Consider the following 15,550-nt stretch of genomic DNA (forward strand, 5'->3'; position numbering starts at 1 on the left):
GATCATCAGACTAATGTGATTTATAATTATATATTGAAAGTTAAATTCATGATGTGCACTTGTTGGTGTGAAAACGTTCATAATTTATGATTGAGGCATGATTATTGAACTACTTTATCCTCATGTGATAATGGGAAATTAATGTATGATATGATAATAATGTGTTAATTTGATTATAAATGAACGAATGTAAACGCACAATTATACATTAACATAAACATAATTATATTTTGATAAAATGAATCATTTAATGGAGTTTAATTAACAAAATATCTGTCAATTATTGTTATATATTCGGAAAATTTGAAGAAACAAATATATAATAATATGTGAGTTTATATTTATTGTGAAATTAAAAATTTATAGAAAATTATTAATTTAATTTTTTTCAATGACTTCACTTGCAAATCATCAAACGATACTAGCCTATAGAGAATGAGTGGAAATAATGCAAATATAACTACAATAAACTGTATAAAAATTAGTTTTTCTATGACTCAGAAATAATGACGCCACTTGAACTCTAAAAAAATTACACGCTCAACTAAGTTAATGTGTATTATTTAATTGTACTGGTTCACAGTTTGTTAGAAAATGACATGAAATAGAAATAAACTTGTAATCTATTCAGTTACTATCTTTCAAAAAGATTTTCGATTGCAATATTACTTAATGCAATTAAATTAATCTAAACAAAGTACCTGTAAAAATAATCAACTAACTAATATTACGTTTTTCCTAAAATAATAAAACGATCACTTAGAAATTGCTAAAATTCCATTGACTAATTGCATAAATAAGGAAACTTTGGAAAGTTTTAACCAGATGCAAAATTCACGAGTGTAAACAACACAATATAAGAGTAAGCAAAGTTCGTGGCTATTGAAAACGACCTTAAATTTTCCAGTTGTAAAATTTGCGAGTAAATAACGAGGAAAATACATATAAAACTTTGGCGGCCAAAATAATAATGTAAAATAAAACGTCTGGCAAAAAATACTTTGCATATATTACGAAAAAAACTTCCATTGACAAATACGAAGCATTGAATAAATTGAGGCTTCAGTTTGCGTACTTTCTTCTGCTTTTTTCTGATTTTAATTGTTGTTCTTCTCTCCATTATTGCATAATAATTTTGTTTTCGCAGACTTTTCGAATAAAAATGTTTTTATTTAGTGCGTTTGATTTAAGTTCGAATATATTACATTTATTTAAAATCCAATTTGTTCAAACTGTAAATAACAGTCGATTACAAATTGCTCTAACATGCCCCCTGTAATTAGCATAGAATAATGTTATTTGCATGTCAATCATAACAGAAGGTTGTGCAAATCAAATTGAGTATGTGTATTTTGTATACTACATATATTTGAAATTTACGAAAGGAATTGGGAGAAATTTATTATAATTCACGATAAAAAATTTAATCACCAAAGAAATAAAAAAATAAAATAAAATAAAAATAATTAAAATTAAAAATAAAACAAAAATAATAAAAAAAATAAAAATAAAATAAAATTAATTACAAAAAATAAAATAAAAATAATTAAAATAAAAAAATTATTTAAAAAAATACAAAAATCATATTATTTATGTACATATGTATATATTTACCAGATATTTATATGTATGTTTAGTGATCAAAAATACTACAAATAATTATGCCAGATTATCACAGTAAATTTACTTTGCCAAATACCTTCACATTTACATGTTTCAACATTGCTGTTAACAATGAGTGAGTGACATTGAGAGGATGCTGAGCGCTGACGAGATCCTTGACAGAAGCAAATATTTTTCTTTTCTGCATATGATTTAGGAAGCAAATTAAACATATATAATCAGTAAAAAAATGTTTAAAGAGTATTTTAATTCAACAATTGTTTATTCTTTAAAAGATATTGCGCTCAAATGTAAAATCGATAAGTCGTTGACTGTTCGCCGACAAAATACTGAAAATTGCAATAAAGCAAGCTTGAACTTGAACTCAGATTTAGGTAGTAAAAATTATAACATATAAATGTATCGTTGTAACTTTTTTTGGACGAAAAATCCTTATTCAGCACCAAAGGTTCTCACCTTCGATAGGTATGCAGCTCCTAAGTGTATGCTTATGGTCTATGGGTTCGTCTCGGTTACGCATCGCTTGAATGAAAATCAAAACATTTTTTACTATCACAACAAATGTCAACAAACCCGTAAAGAGCAATAAAAATCAAAACTATTTACTATAAGAAAGAAAAAAACTAAGCGCAAGAAAGGCGGAAAAGAGAAAGTTCGTTTACCCAAAGCGGATACTTTCGTAAGCATTTAATGTACAGAGTTACCTACATAATTTGTATGCATGTATGAGCGTATTTCTATACGAAAGGCATAGAAAAGGCATAGCGCCTAAACATATACAAAAACAAAAATATATCACACAATTTTGCTATGCATTTTTCAACTGACCGAATTTACACCTTTTCTTTAGAGAAATAAATTGCATGAATGTACATACAGTTGTCCACAAAATAATAGGAGTGCCAATCTGAAAAATGTGTTTGGCTGCATAACTTTTTTAAATCACATGTAAATGACACGAAACAATAACGGTACACATAACGGGATACTAGCATTAAAATACAAAACAAATTTTTATTGTGATGATTGCTGTTCTTCTTCTGCTTTGCTAGTTCTCGGAGACACTGGTTATTGCTTTCCACAAAATAATAGGAGTGTTAGATATTTCGTTTTCAAAATAGTCCTTAACATAAAAAATTTTCACAAAATTAGAAAAGTAAATATAGTTCCATAATCTAGCAGCAATTTTAATTAGTTATTATTTTATTTAATCATTGAGGTTTTCACCAGGGGGTAGAGAAAATTATTATACAGAGGAAAAGCGGAAAACGATAAAAAAAATTGAGAAAACTATGAAAAACTTATAAAGAGATTCAAAAAATCGTAAAATGCTCTCCTCAAATGATAGAAAATGCCTTTAATTATAGAAACAAAAATGAAACTCGTAGACAAAAGCTCAAAACATCCACTTCAGACGATCGCAATATAGTACGCTTCTGCAAAATTAATCTTTTCGCTTCAGCCAGGAGCATCCATGACGAATTAAATTTGTCAGTTAATACTGAAACTGTTCGTAGGCATTTGGAGCAGAACAAATTATTTGCCAGAAGTCCACGAAAAAGACCCCCATTAAAAAAGAAACACAAGGAAGCCCGCATATAATTTGCGAAAGAGCATGTCTCCTGACCCGCGTCTAAATGGCGAAATATATTGTGGTCAGACGAATCCAAAGTTGAGTTATTTGGTAGTACAGGCTCTAGGAACTTTGTCCGACGTCCCCCTAACTCAGAATATAATCCCCGGTTTACCACAAAAACCGTTATACATAACGATGCCAAATCATGGTACTTGGTCGTTTTTCACATTGTGATGTTGGTCCTATTCACTTAATTGAAGGCATCATGGACCAAAGGGCATATGTCAAAATATTATATAAGGTAAAGTTAACACATGCCTCATGGAATATGCCATTAATATGGGTATATGAACGGGATAATGACTCTAAACATACTAGCAAGTGCGCAAAAAAAATGGTTTAGGGCCAACGGAGTTGAGGTTTTGTGGTGACCTGCTCAGTCTCGTGACCTCAACCCCATTGAAAACCTGTGGACAGATATCAAGAAGAAAGTAGCTGAAGAGAAACCAATACATTTGAGAGATTTATGGCAAGTAGTGGAAGAGACTTGTAAAGGAATACCAATAAAGCGTTGCCAGGATCTCATAGACTCCATGCCTCGGAGATGTGATGCTGTGTTAAAAAAATCGAGGTTATTCAACGGGAAATTAATTATTTTAATATTCTGTGAAACTTTGGAAGCATTATATATTAAAAATATAGAACGGTCACGTATTCCATAAAATACTCCTATTTTTTTGTGGAACTAGTTTTTTAGTTTACTTGATATAAACTGCGATAAAAAATTTTGCTTATGCTTAATTGAAATAAATGAAATCTGGAAATATTAATAGATATTTAGCAAATTACATTGTGCAAAAATTTTGAAAAAAACAAACATTTTTGTTAATGAAAAATAACAATTCGTTTTTCTCATGTGGCCACTCCTATTTTTTTGTGGACAACTGTACATATACATGTATATGTGTATTTGCATGCATGTATCTGTGAGTATGCGCTCTGTGGGCCAGCGTTTGTGAATGGGCAAAAGGTGATAAAAGAAAATTGTTTACACCTGTGAAGAATGCAGAAGTGAAGAGGTTATGGCCGAAAACAACCATCAACAGTTGTGCGTGTAGAGACAAAAAAAAAAACAAAAGAAATGAAGGGCATAGAAAAGCTGCCGCCATAACAAAAAAAATCTAAGTTTATATAAGCAAAGAAAGCGTAGAATTAATGCTTGGAAATTTTGTCCAAAAAAAGAAAAAAATCAATATGTATAAGCTCAAAATTAGTTATGTTTCATAAATGCGCTTAAATGGATGAATCTCTAAGCATAAGAAGATCTTAAATCAACAGATATAAGCATAAAATCTTAAATCAATAAGTATTAGCAAGCAATCAAGCGTGAATTTGCTCGCGTTTGCTGCACCCATAGGCCAGAGGAATGCCGAAATGAATGCATCTCTTCTTCGTCTTCCTCTTTTGCTGCACACCTTGTGTACTTAAAGTCATTAATTGAGAGATTTGTGGGGGCGCGACTACAACAACAAATATGAAATACTTATGTATGTACATATGTATATAACAGAAACAATACTTTGCAAAACACATGCATACATACATACGCATTTGTAGAAGCTTTTTTACACATTTGTAGCTACATATTTGCAGCAATAGCGCACAAAGATTTAAATGCATATTATTCGTTTTTACTGTTCGCTATTTTTGTTTGTTCAACTTTCGAAAATCTTTTTTCTTTACGATGACTTTTTCTTTTTGGAAAAGTGCCAATATAAATAACAGAAATAAAGTTAAACACACGAAACAATGCGAACAGTTTAAAGTCGCTACTAAAAAAAAAAAACATTTCTAGTAAAGGAAACATGAAAAACAGCTATTTTTTAACGACAAAGTTATTTATTTCTGCCACGTTTCCTTTCTTGAAATCCATTTGTACAATAGTACATAGTACAAAGTGCGAACAAATTTAATTGCTGAGTGGAGAAATTCGAATATGAATGCAAATATCTTTTTTTTGAGAGCGCAGATGAATACCAAGGTCAGGATATTGTGGGTGGTGGTACTAAATCACGTAAACATGTGGAGAGTGGGTTTTTATTTTTAAAAAAATATACAGGTATATGAATACAAAAGTATGTATGTACATATATAAATAATATATATCAATATTTAATCCCAATCGGAAGACAAACATATGTATAGTATATAAATAAAATATATTAATAATTAATCGCAAACAGCTTGAATTTAAATATTCAACTTTTCATTCTTTTTTTGTAATTCTTAAATGGAATTGAATAACTAATTTTAAATCCAAATTTTTAAATTTTCAATTAATACAATTGCAACCCTTCCCATAACAAATAGTTAGTTTTTAAGGTTATCAGATATTATTTTTAGGTTAAGTAATATTTTAGTCGACCATAAAAGGTACATTATGTAATTGTTTTGTTAGTTTCGTCATTATAAAAGCTTTATGTAAGTATACATTGTAATATTTGATGTAAAAGTTTAACAAATATAGGAAAGTCAAATGTCACGGTAATTATATTATGATTAAAAGTTACATATAACTTCAAGTTTATGGGATTTTAAGCTTGAATATGCATATGTAATATGTGTTCGAGCGCTCGTGCAGCTTTTAAAGTTAGATAAACTTAATTAACAAGTAAAATTACAAAAACACAGACTTTATAACACATTTTGTTATTTATCTATTTATATAACTAAGTACTGCAAATCCTATATGATTGATAATTGCATTAACTACATATCAATTATGACATTAGAATATCAATGCTGTGCAAAGACATTGCTTGAGGTGGGCAAACAGGGACTTCGTATCAAGAAATGTATGTACATACATATATGTATGTGCATGTAAAAAAATGTATATACTGTATAACAAGTATAGTATACAAATATGAGTTATATGCTTGATCTTTTTTTTTTATCAAAATTAGCGGAAGAATGATTTAATAAAATTTCATGCCCGATATTGGCGTTTCTGACAATTGAGCAGCTTTTTGAAAAAAAAAACCTGTGTAAGGTTGATAACTCAAAAACTGAGAGGCTAATAGCCAGCTTGGCTTGTGTCAAATTATTACATATGTATGTACTTTATATTATTATTTTTTATTGAAAACTCAGTTCAATTCATCCTAAACCTAATATGTAATCGACTGGAAGCCAAAAGTCGCAGCAAAAACGTACATACATACATACTAGTATTTTGTAGATGCCCAAAAATATAAACGAGTTATTTCTTCGTTTTTTTTTTAATTGCATACATATTTATATGTACGAAATGCGTCGTTGCGAAATATAACGTGTATTTTCGAAACGGTTAAATTTTGGCCAGCCAAATCCGCGGTTGCAGTGGGCAGCTTTTGAATTACAATTTCTTTCATTGCCTTATGAAATGTTTGAACAAGTGTATGTATAACAACATACGATTTTCGCATTGATTTTTAATGTATTGGCGGGCAAAATAGCAAGGTCGTCACATACATACATATTGATTTCTTCATTTATTTATTGACATAAAGTTATGTTCTGTATTCCATGTACAAGGACATTTCGAAGAAAATTTTCGAATAAATATCAGCATACAAATATACCTATGCAAAATTTTAAATTGAAAAACAAACTAGTAAATACTTATGCGAAATGGTCAGAATGCAAATATTTACATTACAAAATTAATCGCTAAATCAATTCAAGTGTAAATTGCATGTTAATTTGTGTACGAAATGTAATGACGTGGCGTTGAAATGCAGAATGCAAATGCCATGCATTTTTGGCAGCATTCAACAACAATTGGTCTCCACACTCATGCGCCACATTTTCAGTTTTCTTATGCAATTGCTTTTTCTTTTGCATTTTCATGCCATATTCGTAGTATCACGCCACTTTTAACAATTGTTCGAGAATACAAGTACAAACGTGGCTATGTGGTTATGGGTGTACGGTTGTACAATGTAAAAGCTCACTATATTTACTAACGCAATTAACAACTTTTAATTGTAAACAAACAATGCGCTTCAATTATACAAATATATAATATTTCATACACGTGTATTGCGCTGGCGATTTACGGAGTAATATTTTAAAATTTTAGTTTTTTAAAATTTGCAAGTAATATTTTTTCTTTTTATAGTTATTTTAAAATATTTTTAGAGCAGTGTTTTTTTTATTCAACTGACACGACAGCTGTAAACAGCTTTATATACTTGCACACATCAGCAAGTGTTTTGAAAAATATATAAATATTTTTGTTTGAGTTTTAAAATATTTTTCGTGAAATTTTCCGACACAAACTGTGTGAGAATGACGTATGAAGGCGAAAGCTACAATAATAAATAACAAAAAATATTACAAAAAAATGTGTGGCGTTAAAATAAAAATAGATCTATCTAATCCTTGCAACCGTTTCATATTCCAAACTTTAAAATTGAAAAAATTCATTCAATTTTGAAATTGAAAGCAATAGCCTTATCTTAAGAAAATTATACACCAAACTTGTAAAACTATTCAGTCAGTGAACGCTTTGTTTTACTTAAAAAAAAGCATATTTATACTTTTTTATGTTCTTCCGGTTTCAAAGTCACTCACAGTACATGTGTATGTAATTTAAAACTTGCCTTGGTCTATATTTTAGCTGAAGGTTGTGATCACCTGACACATTACACAAAATTAGTGTTATCATTTATATTGATATATGCATGTAATATGATAAAAAAATGATTGACTGATGGTATAAATATCTAGATACATACATACATATGTATATATAAATATAAGAGCGCTGTGTTCCAAAAATGTCACGGGCATAAAATAACAACAAAAGTACGAAACGACTTATTCATGTGATGTGTTGATAACAAATTATCATCTAATTAACGGAAATTCGGATTATTAATAGCTAAAGTAGTTTTGTATGACTTCTATATGGATTTGGGCATAAGTTAAATAATTTTTTTTTTGCAATTTTCTGAAATTATATATGCATATATATGTACATGTACTAATATGTAATTAAATGTTTATCTGTAAGGAATGTAAACTTGTAAAAATATTTTGTCACATTTTATACGCTCTCCGACGTTTCGTTTTGAGCATTATAAACTTCGAATCAATATTAGTACACCCGGTTTATACAATTATTGTCATTATTTTTTATTGGAAAAAATAAACAAAACCTGTAGCAAAAACGTGTGTTATTAAAGAATAATTTTCCAATAATAAGCCATAATAATCACAAATCTGAGTACTTTTTACACATACATACGTTAGCAAGTAGCTTAATTAAATATTTATACATACTAAATGCCTATGCAAATCCATCTATGAATCAATATTACTTTAATATTAATTCAGTCGGTTTGCCGCCTTTATGGTGAGGCGTGTCTATTTGCTATGCTAACTGCATTCCTTCAATGCAATTTATGTAACTGAATTCTATGTGCATTTTCCTGTATACACCGATATCGTTACAATCAATAGCTATGTACATTGTGGAATCTTAGAACTTTCCGGTCACGTGCTACACATTTAACTAAGTTGGCGGTCAATACTGGAAATTTAGGAAGTGCCATAGAACTTAAAAATAACACCATTACTCGTTTAAGCATTAATACTTTCGAAACTTTATCATTATTAGTCAGTATTTGGTTTTTGTTTATTTTTTGTTTTACATCAATGTAATTTGCCGAAATAGGTGAATCTACTGTTAACCATGATGACGGAGCAGCACACGTGTAACTAAAAATACGTTATTATTCAATGTTATGTGTGAGATGGAAAAACAAAATTCCGCTCGATGATGAGCTGTGTGCCAAGACAACAATTGCCAATGTATACAGTAAAATCACGCCACATTTTCGCAATCAAATACAAACAAAATCCATTGGTGAATAATAAAAACAAGTTTCTCTTTTTTCATGCTGACCCACACAGAGCATGGAGAGTACATACATGTAGTATGTATATACAAACAACACTTATGGCATGATTCACGCAAATTAAATGTACTTTATACAAAAATGTACGCACGTATGTATGTATGTATTTGTACGCCCAACGTGGCTAAAACACCGATAAACTGGTATAATAGTCATTCATAAATGTACTGTTTATACGCAGATAAGCAGTTATTATGTCAAATGTTTGTACATTCATACATACATATGTACATAGGTATGCATGTTGAAAAATGTTTGTGTACTATTAAAAATAACATAGTATAGCATACAAACTTATGTACAATATGTAAATAAATTTGTAAGATTTAAAATCAGTGGAACACACTGTTTCTAAAATATTAATTCAATACATGTATGTATGTATGTACATGCAATCATACATACTAACCGCCTTGAACGTGGGTGTGGCTCAAGCTCATTTTTAAATGAGATAAAGAGAATATATGTACACACATATGTATGTACATATACATAGGTTGTATTTACCCATGTTATTTACATTGCTTTGCTTATCGGCAATATTAACAACTAGTGAACATTTTTTATCAGCTACTTTTATAAGCTAATTTTACTAGCTAAACTGATTATTTGCTTATCTGTAAGCAAGCGAAATTAACGCAATATTTGATTGGCTTTAAGAGTAGTCACCACAAGATATTTGTTTGTTTGTTTTGATTTTAATATTCGTATGATCAAATCCTACCTACGGAACAAAATTATTTTTACTTGTGTGGGAAATAATATGGTTTAATTTTTTTTTATTTTTGGATGAGAATTTTACTTAGCAAGTTGTATCATAATTTTATAATTCATAACATATACGCGTTTTTCCACAAAATTCAAATCTTTCAATTTCACAATGAATCCCGATAACTAAACTAACATAAGTGGTCCGTCGCAGATAACATTCGGCAAAATTTCAATGCCACTCCAAGATTATGAAAATAAAGAAGTCTGGATGCGATATATGTACATATGTATATAAGTTAATATTTCCTCAAAAATGTTAAGTGTAGGTGTACTAAAAAGCAGTTTTTAATTAAATCAATCTTATCTAGTGACACTCGATTGCGTGCGAAAATAAACAAAACGTTCTTGCGTATTTTAGAAATACTTGAAGGAACGTGTGATTTGGTTAGCGCAAAGACAAGTGACGCAATTGGAAGAAAAATGCATCTACCTGCTTAGTATATTTTACCGTACGATTTATATTAAATAAATAATATTAAAGGTTACGCTTAATAATTTTCAGCTAAGAGAGAAATTTTTAATAATTAATTTGCAGCAAACGCATTCTATTTATCTTTGCGGTAGTGGAGGATCTACATAAATATGTATATGGAAATGTTATACATGTAGATACATATATATCAGAAAGGAAACAGTTTATGCTATATACTCTCATATTCCTATATATATCTTTGTACTTGCATATGTATGTATGCACATATATATATATAAGAAAAAAACATTTGTATGTACGATAAAAGAGAACGAATTTATCATGGAAATTACCGCAGATATGCCCTCGAGGTTTAAAGAAGCATACATCCGCACTTTAATGGAAATAAAATATATTTATCCACTTCAAAAGCGCCTAAAGCAAGAAGCACAACAGAAGCTGAACGTACAAGCACTTGACACAGTGAACTCATGCTATGCGCGTTGAAGACGTTTAGCCGCCAACGTGTCATTTCTACTATTTTGCTAAATCAGTATTTTTAGCTCACATACTATCGAGAATTAATAAATAAATTCATATAAAAAACCTGTTAGATATGAATATATAACTATAACACAATCCCTACTAGCGTCACGTATTATATTTTCAAACTTAATGAGGTGTTATTTCTGCCCTATTTCTTTAATTGTTATTTTTACATACCTGCTATAGTAAAGCGATCCATATAGTTGATTAAATTTACAAAGCACAACACCACAACTGTGAACCATTGTGTTCTCGTGATGCCGGTAGTTGGCGGTTGCACAACAACGCTATCCGTGTCTGAATTTGGAGGCATTAATTGCTGCGACGAACAGGTGGCGGGTAGACTAGCTTCCACAGAATTACTATCGGCTTCCACATCACCACTGGACCCAGACAGAGCGGGATTGTCCATTTTGGTTATTGGTAAATAACGGGCCGACGATTGTGAAGACATTCACGTGGAATTTTTGCAAAAATTCCAAACAGTCTAAATAAATAACCGCACACACACGTACACCGCAGCAATTATGATCTGCGTTATCAAATTTATGTATTTTACTTCACTATTTTATGCAATGGAATTCCGTTTTTCCTACTGTTTCCAAGATTTTAGCGGTCTTTACAGAAATTTGACTCGAACATAAATCTCTTTGACGTTCCTTTATTTGCACTGCTTTAGCGAAATCTTGCTTTCAATTTGGTATCCTATTCACTGACCTTGGTTTTATGTACAATTTTTATTCTCTACTTAAATAGGTGCGATATTCCTTGATAGACCACACTATATTATTTTTATATCTTTTAATATTCACAATGTTTTAAAATGTAAGCAATGTAATAATAGAAAAATTATATATTCCCGCAAGTCGGCGTTCTTTATATTAATTCACTTAATTTAAAATTTGCCAACTAAACGCGAGAGAAGTGTAAAAACAACTGCCGACTCGATGTGAAAGTCCAACAATTTTACTCAAATCTGATTGGAATGATTGCTAGGGTTGCATCATCACATTATTATAATAACCCGCTCTTTGGGAAACGACCGATATATTTACAACGCGAAAAAAATTATTCAGGCAGCTCTGGTTTTGGCTATGAAATCTGACACATGTTTCACAAACGTCATGAATAAGAAAACATCAAAATTGTAAATTGTCATATGCCAGTTGGCTGTGTTCACGGAGATGCCCGTTTTTTCACTCCTATTTGTTTATATTAAAATGCATGAAGTTTTTGTATATTAATATATGTAAATTTTATTTCTTAAGTCTAATATAACATTAAAATATCATATGTGGTTGGAATAGTTATAATTATAAGTATTAATACTTTATGCCCAAAGTGTGAGCATTTAAGGGGTTAAGACATTCAACCGTGATAAGTCAATTCCGGCAGACCGCCAAATTTTCTTAGCGTCTTTTTACTTCCGCTTCAATTCATTTTCTTGGCTTGTCTGGTAGAGAAATGTGAAATAAATTTAAGGAGTCGTTTTATTAAGTGTATTAAAATTTCGATATGTCGCCACACAGGACACAACCGGCACAAAGCTTATGGATGTTTAAGAAAACAAATAGAAGTAGTTTTCCGAAGACCAAATAGGTCTTGCTATTTATCTGCGTTCATTTTTGTTTTCTAGCATTTCTTTAGATTTTAAAGAGCCTGAAAGCTTGTTTGAGTGGACAATGGTAGAAATGGATGGATGCCGAATTAATCTTGCTAATTGAATTCTAATTTCCAAGGCAAAAGTGGTGAGGTTTTCTCCAAAAAATTTTTTTAAAGTGGTATACTAAGTATATTTAAATGCTCTCCATAGAACACTACAACAATGTGAACTTTTCGAGAATACCAACAAAGTTAGAGTTAATTTTATTTCTAACGCTTTGCACATTCAGCCAATCCAAAATTCGGTAGACACCAGGATAATTTAAGACACCATATTTGATTTCTACATTATAAATGGATTCCAATTCTATGGAGCACATCGATTTCCAAACATGTATGTATGTACCATATACTTGCATGCCTTCATTATTTTCAGTTATGTGAGGGATTAAGTTTTACTTAAAGTTGAGATCTTAACAAAAATTATGTATATTCATTCAAAATCAATAATTATTGCAATTTAAAAACAATTTTTGGCTTACAGCGATTATAAAAATTATGATTTCCTAAAGTAAACTTAGTGGACATTTTCCATCGTTTTTATATACATTTCTGTTGGCTTATATTTAATTTTAAACGAAATTAATACTATTTTATCTTGAAAAATTGGCATTAGGATTCTTCTGGTTCGGTTTTAATTGTTATTAAAGCATTGAACAATACCCGCATTGCTTTTGCTTGTTTCGCTTGACTCATTTCCGAAATGATTGCAGCCACTGTTTGACCAAATAAATTTATTGAATCATTAGTTTTTGCTGTCGTTATGTTATTTCTGCAACTTTCTGGTGATTCAAAGAACTTTTCCTGATTACCATTTGGTATTATCATTTTTTCTCTACAATCTTCAATAGTTCGAGCAAATAGCTCATTATCTGGAGGCATCGACATTGTATCTATAAAAAATTCCTTTTTGCATACTAAGGTTGGAGAGTTACATGCGCCTGAAACCTCATTATGGTCTGTGCAGACGAGTTTCCGTCTTTTCCTTTTTATCGTAACAATAGCCGAATCCTTAGAGTCACGGGTACTGTAATATGACTTCATTAGTAAAAGCACAATTCGTATGTATAACTGTAAACTTACTGTCGTGGCTTAACGGAATCTCTTAAAAACGATAGCGAATTAAATAAAGGCCACTGAACACATAAACTTGCATCATCATTGCTTTCAGAAAGCATTTCCGCTTGCTTTAGTTCTCTGGTATAACGTTCTCGTAAGCTTCTCCATCTGCTAGAACATCCTTCGGCTAGAAATCGTGTAAATTTATTTCATGCCACAAAAATGAAAGTTTGTTTACTAACCAGTTATACCCATCTGTTCGGAGATTTCAAACCAGGCGTCTGCCTTTTGACTGGACGACGTAAGCCCTAAACAGCTTTTCTGGTAAAGTACATGATGATCACGTACCAGTTGGATTAACAACTCGTCGTTCACTGAAAAATAATGCGGAAATTTTAAAGCAACGATTTAATCTCTGAAAAAATTTGCCAGGTCGGACCACTATAATATATTAAGCCCTGGAATCATTTGCATATATTAAGTCCTTGTATGATTTCATTTCTATTTCTGTAGGATATTATATAATAGTTTCGTGGCTTACTTCGTTTTTCTTGTTGTTATTTCATTTTAATAGTATTACACTTTGAGTGTCCTCTACTTGCTTACCTTCATTCAAGGTGCTTCGCCCCCTGAAATTATACTTTATATTTTATATTGTTAATTTTTAATTTAATATAAGCTTACTGCCGTTGTTTTACAAATTGTCTTAAAAATGAAAGCGCGCCAAACAAAGGCCACTCCACAACATAGTTGTTGTTATTTTCAACTAGTTTGAGTTCTCTGGAATACCGTTCCCTTAAACTTTTCCACCTTTTGGCGCATTCTTCTGCTACATAAAAATAAAAAAATAAAAAATTATTCCTGAAAGTATAGACATAAATACATTTTACAAACCAGTCAACCCCAATTCCTCGCCGATTTTAATCCAAGACTCTGTTTTTTCTCCAGCACCTTTATACCCAGTACAATGTTTGTTGTACAGAATTTCATGGTTTTCTACCAATTCGATTAGCCGTTCGTCATCGAATATTCTGCAAAGTTATAAAATGTACAAAACAACAAACACAACATTAATTACTTAGCCTTTCTGATTTCAAATACTTTATTCGTTATTTTAGTCGCAATAATTTCTACATAACACAACATTTTATGTCATGTCTTATAAGTATTGAATATTTACAAATTCCCTTTTAGCTACTAGCACTGACACTTATTATGTTATGTCGTACATAATTGTTTAGTTTTTATTTAAGAAACACTTGTTTACCCCGAGCAAATACTCATTTCTTCAACACGAAGTTCTATTATTTTGCAAAATATTCAATAATACATTCACTTAAGATACAATTTTCGTGCAAACAATGTAAAATTAAATAAACCACCACGCATAGAAAACATTTCAGAACTGTCAACAAATTCCAACTGGAAACATTAAGAAGGCGTCATTGTGAACTGTTTGCTTGCATAGAGTTGCCAAGATTTAAAATTGATTATAAATAATTGTTTTCATATACATACATATATTCAAACAAATCTAATAAGATGTTAGTGTTAGCATTAATATTATTATTATATTTATATGTATTATTATTTTATAATTTTCAAGTAAAGTTTGCGATTTTTACGGAACTAATTTAATTCTCTCGCAACATACTTATAACCTGAAACTAAAGGAGAAAACTATGGGTTCATATACATACATACATATGTATGTACGAGGTGTGTTCAAAAAGTATCGCGAATTTTGTGGTTTTTCAAAAATTAGTTATTTATTCATGAATATCTATTTTGTCCCCTTCAAAGTAATCCCCATGAGATATTATAAATGATTCCTCCAGGAAAAAAACTTTAAACTTTAACTTTTACAATTTAATAATTTTATTAAGCACTATGTGCTCTTCTTAAAGTCTGGCTTAAGACTAAAACTTAAAAAAT

At 30.4% G+C, this 15,550-nt stretch overlaps 2 protein-coding genes across 5 annotated transcripts in view; both read right to left on the reverse strand.

Annotated features, from left to right (window-relative positions):
• LOC105227757 (protein spinster) overlaps positions 1–11,851 on the reverse strand; it is a 30,652-nt gene extending 18,801 nt beyond the window's left edge. For 2 of the 4 annotated variants that reach the window (XR_007422343.1, XM_049452802.1), the window contains exon 1: positions 11,072–11,849. Coding sequence is in view for 2 of the 4 variants with exons in the window: in XM_049452802.1 (XP_049308759.1) it covers positions 11,072–11,348 (277 nt within the window). In the remaining 2 variants the exon portion in view is untranslated. Of the gene's footprint in view, positions 1–11,071 lie in introns of all 4 variants that reach the window. The other 2 variants (XR_007422344.1, XM_049452801.1) reach the window with 2 other exon arrangements.
• A 1,110-nt stretch (positions 11,852–12,961) lies between these two features.
• Positions 12,962–15,040, reverse strand: LOC105227756 (uncharacterized). Its single transcript, XM_011207262.4, has 7 exons — positions 14,883–15,040; positions 14,510–14,646; positions 14,300–14,444; positions 14,222–14,244; positions 13,858–13,989; positions 13,640–13,802; positions 12,962–13,583 (listed from the first exon to the last, which is right to left on the reverse strand). The coding sequence occupies exons 1-7, from the start codon at positions 14,897–14,899 to the stop codon at positions 13,169–13,171; spliced, it is 1,032 nt and encodes a 343-aa protein (XP_011205564.2). The 5' UTR covers positions 14,900–15,040; the 3' UTR covers positions 12,962–13,168.
• Positions 15,041–15,550: the final 510 nt, after the last annotated feature.

This window comes from Bactrocera dorsalis, chromosome 3, assembly GCF_023373825.1.
Source record: "Bactrocera dorsalis isolate Fly_Bdor chromosome 3, ASM2337382v1, whole genome shotgun sequence".
Classification (NCBI taxonomy): Eukaryota; Metazoa; Arthropoda; class Insecta; order Diptera; family Tephritidae; genus Bactrocera; species Bactrocera dorsalis.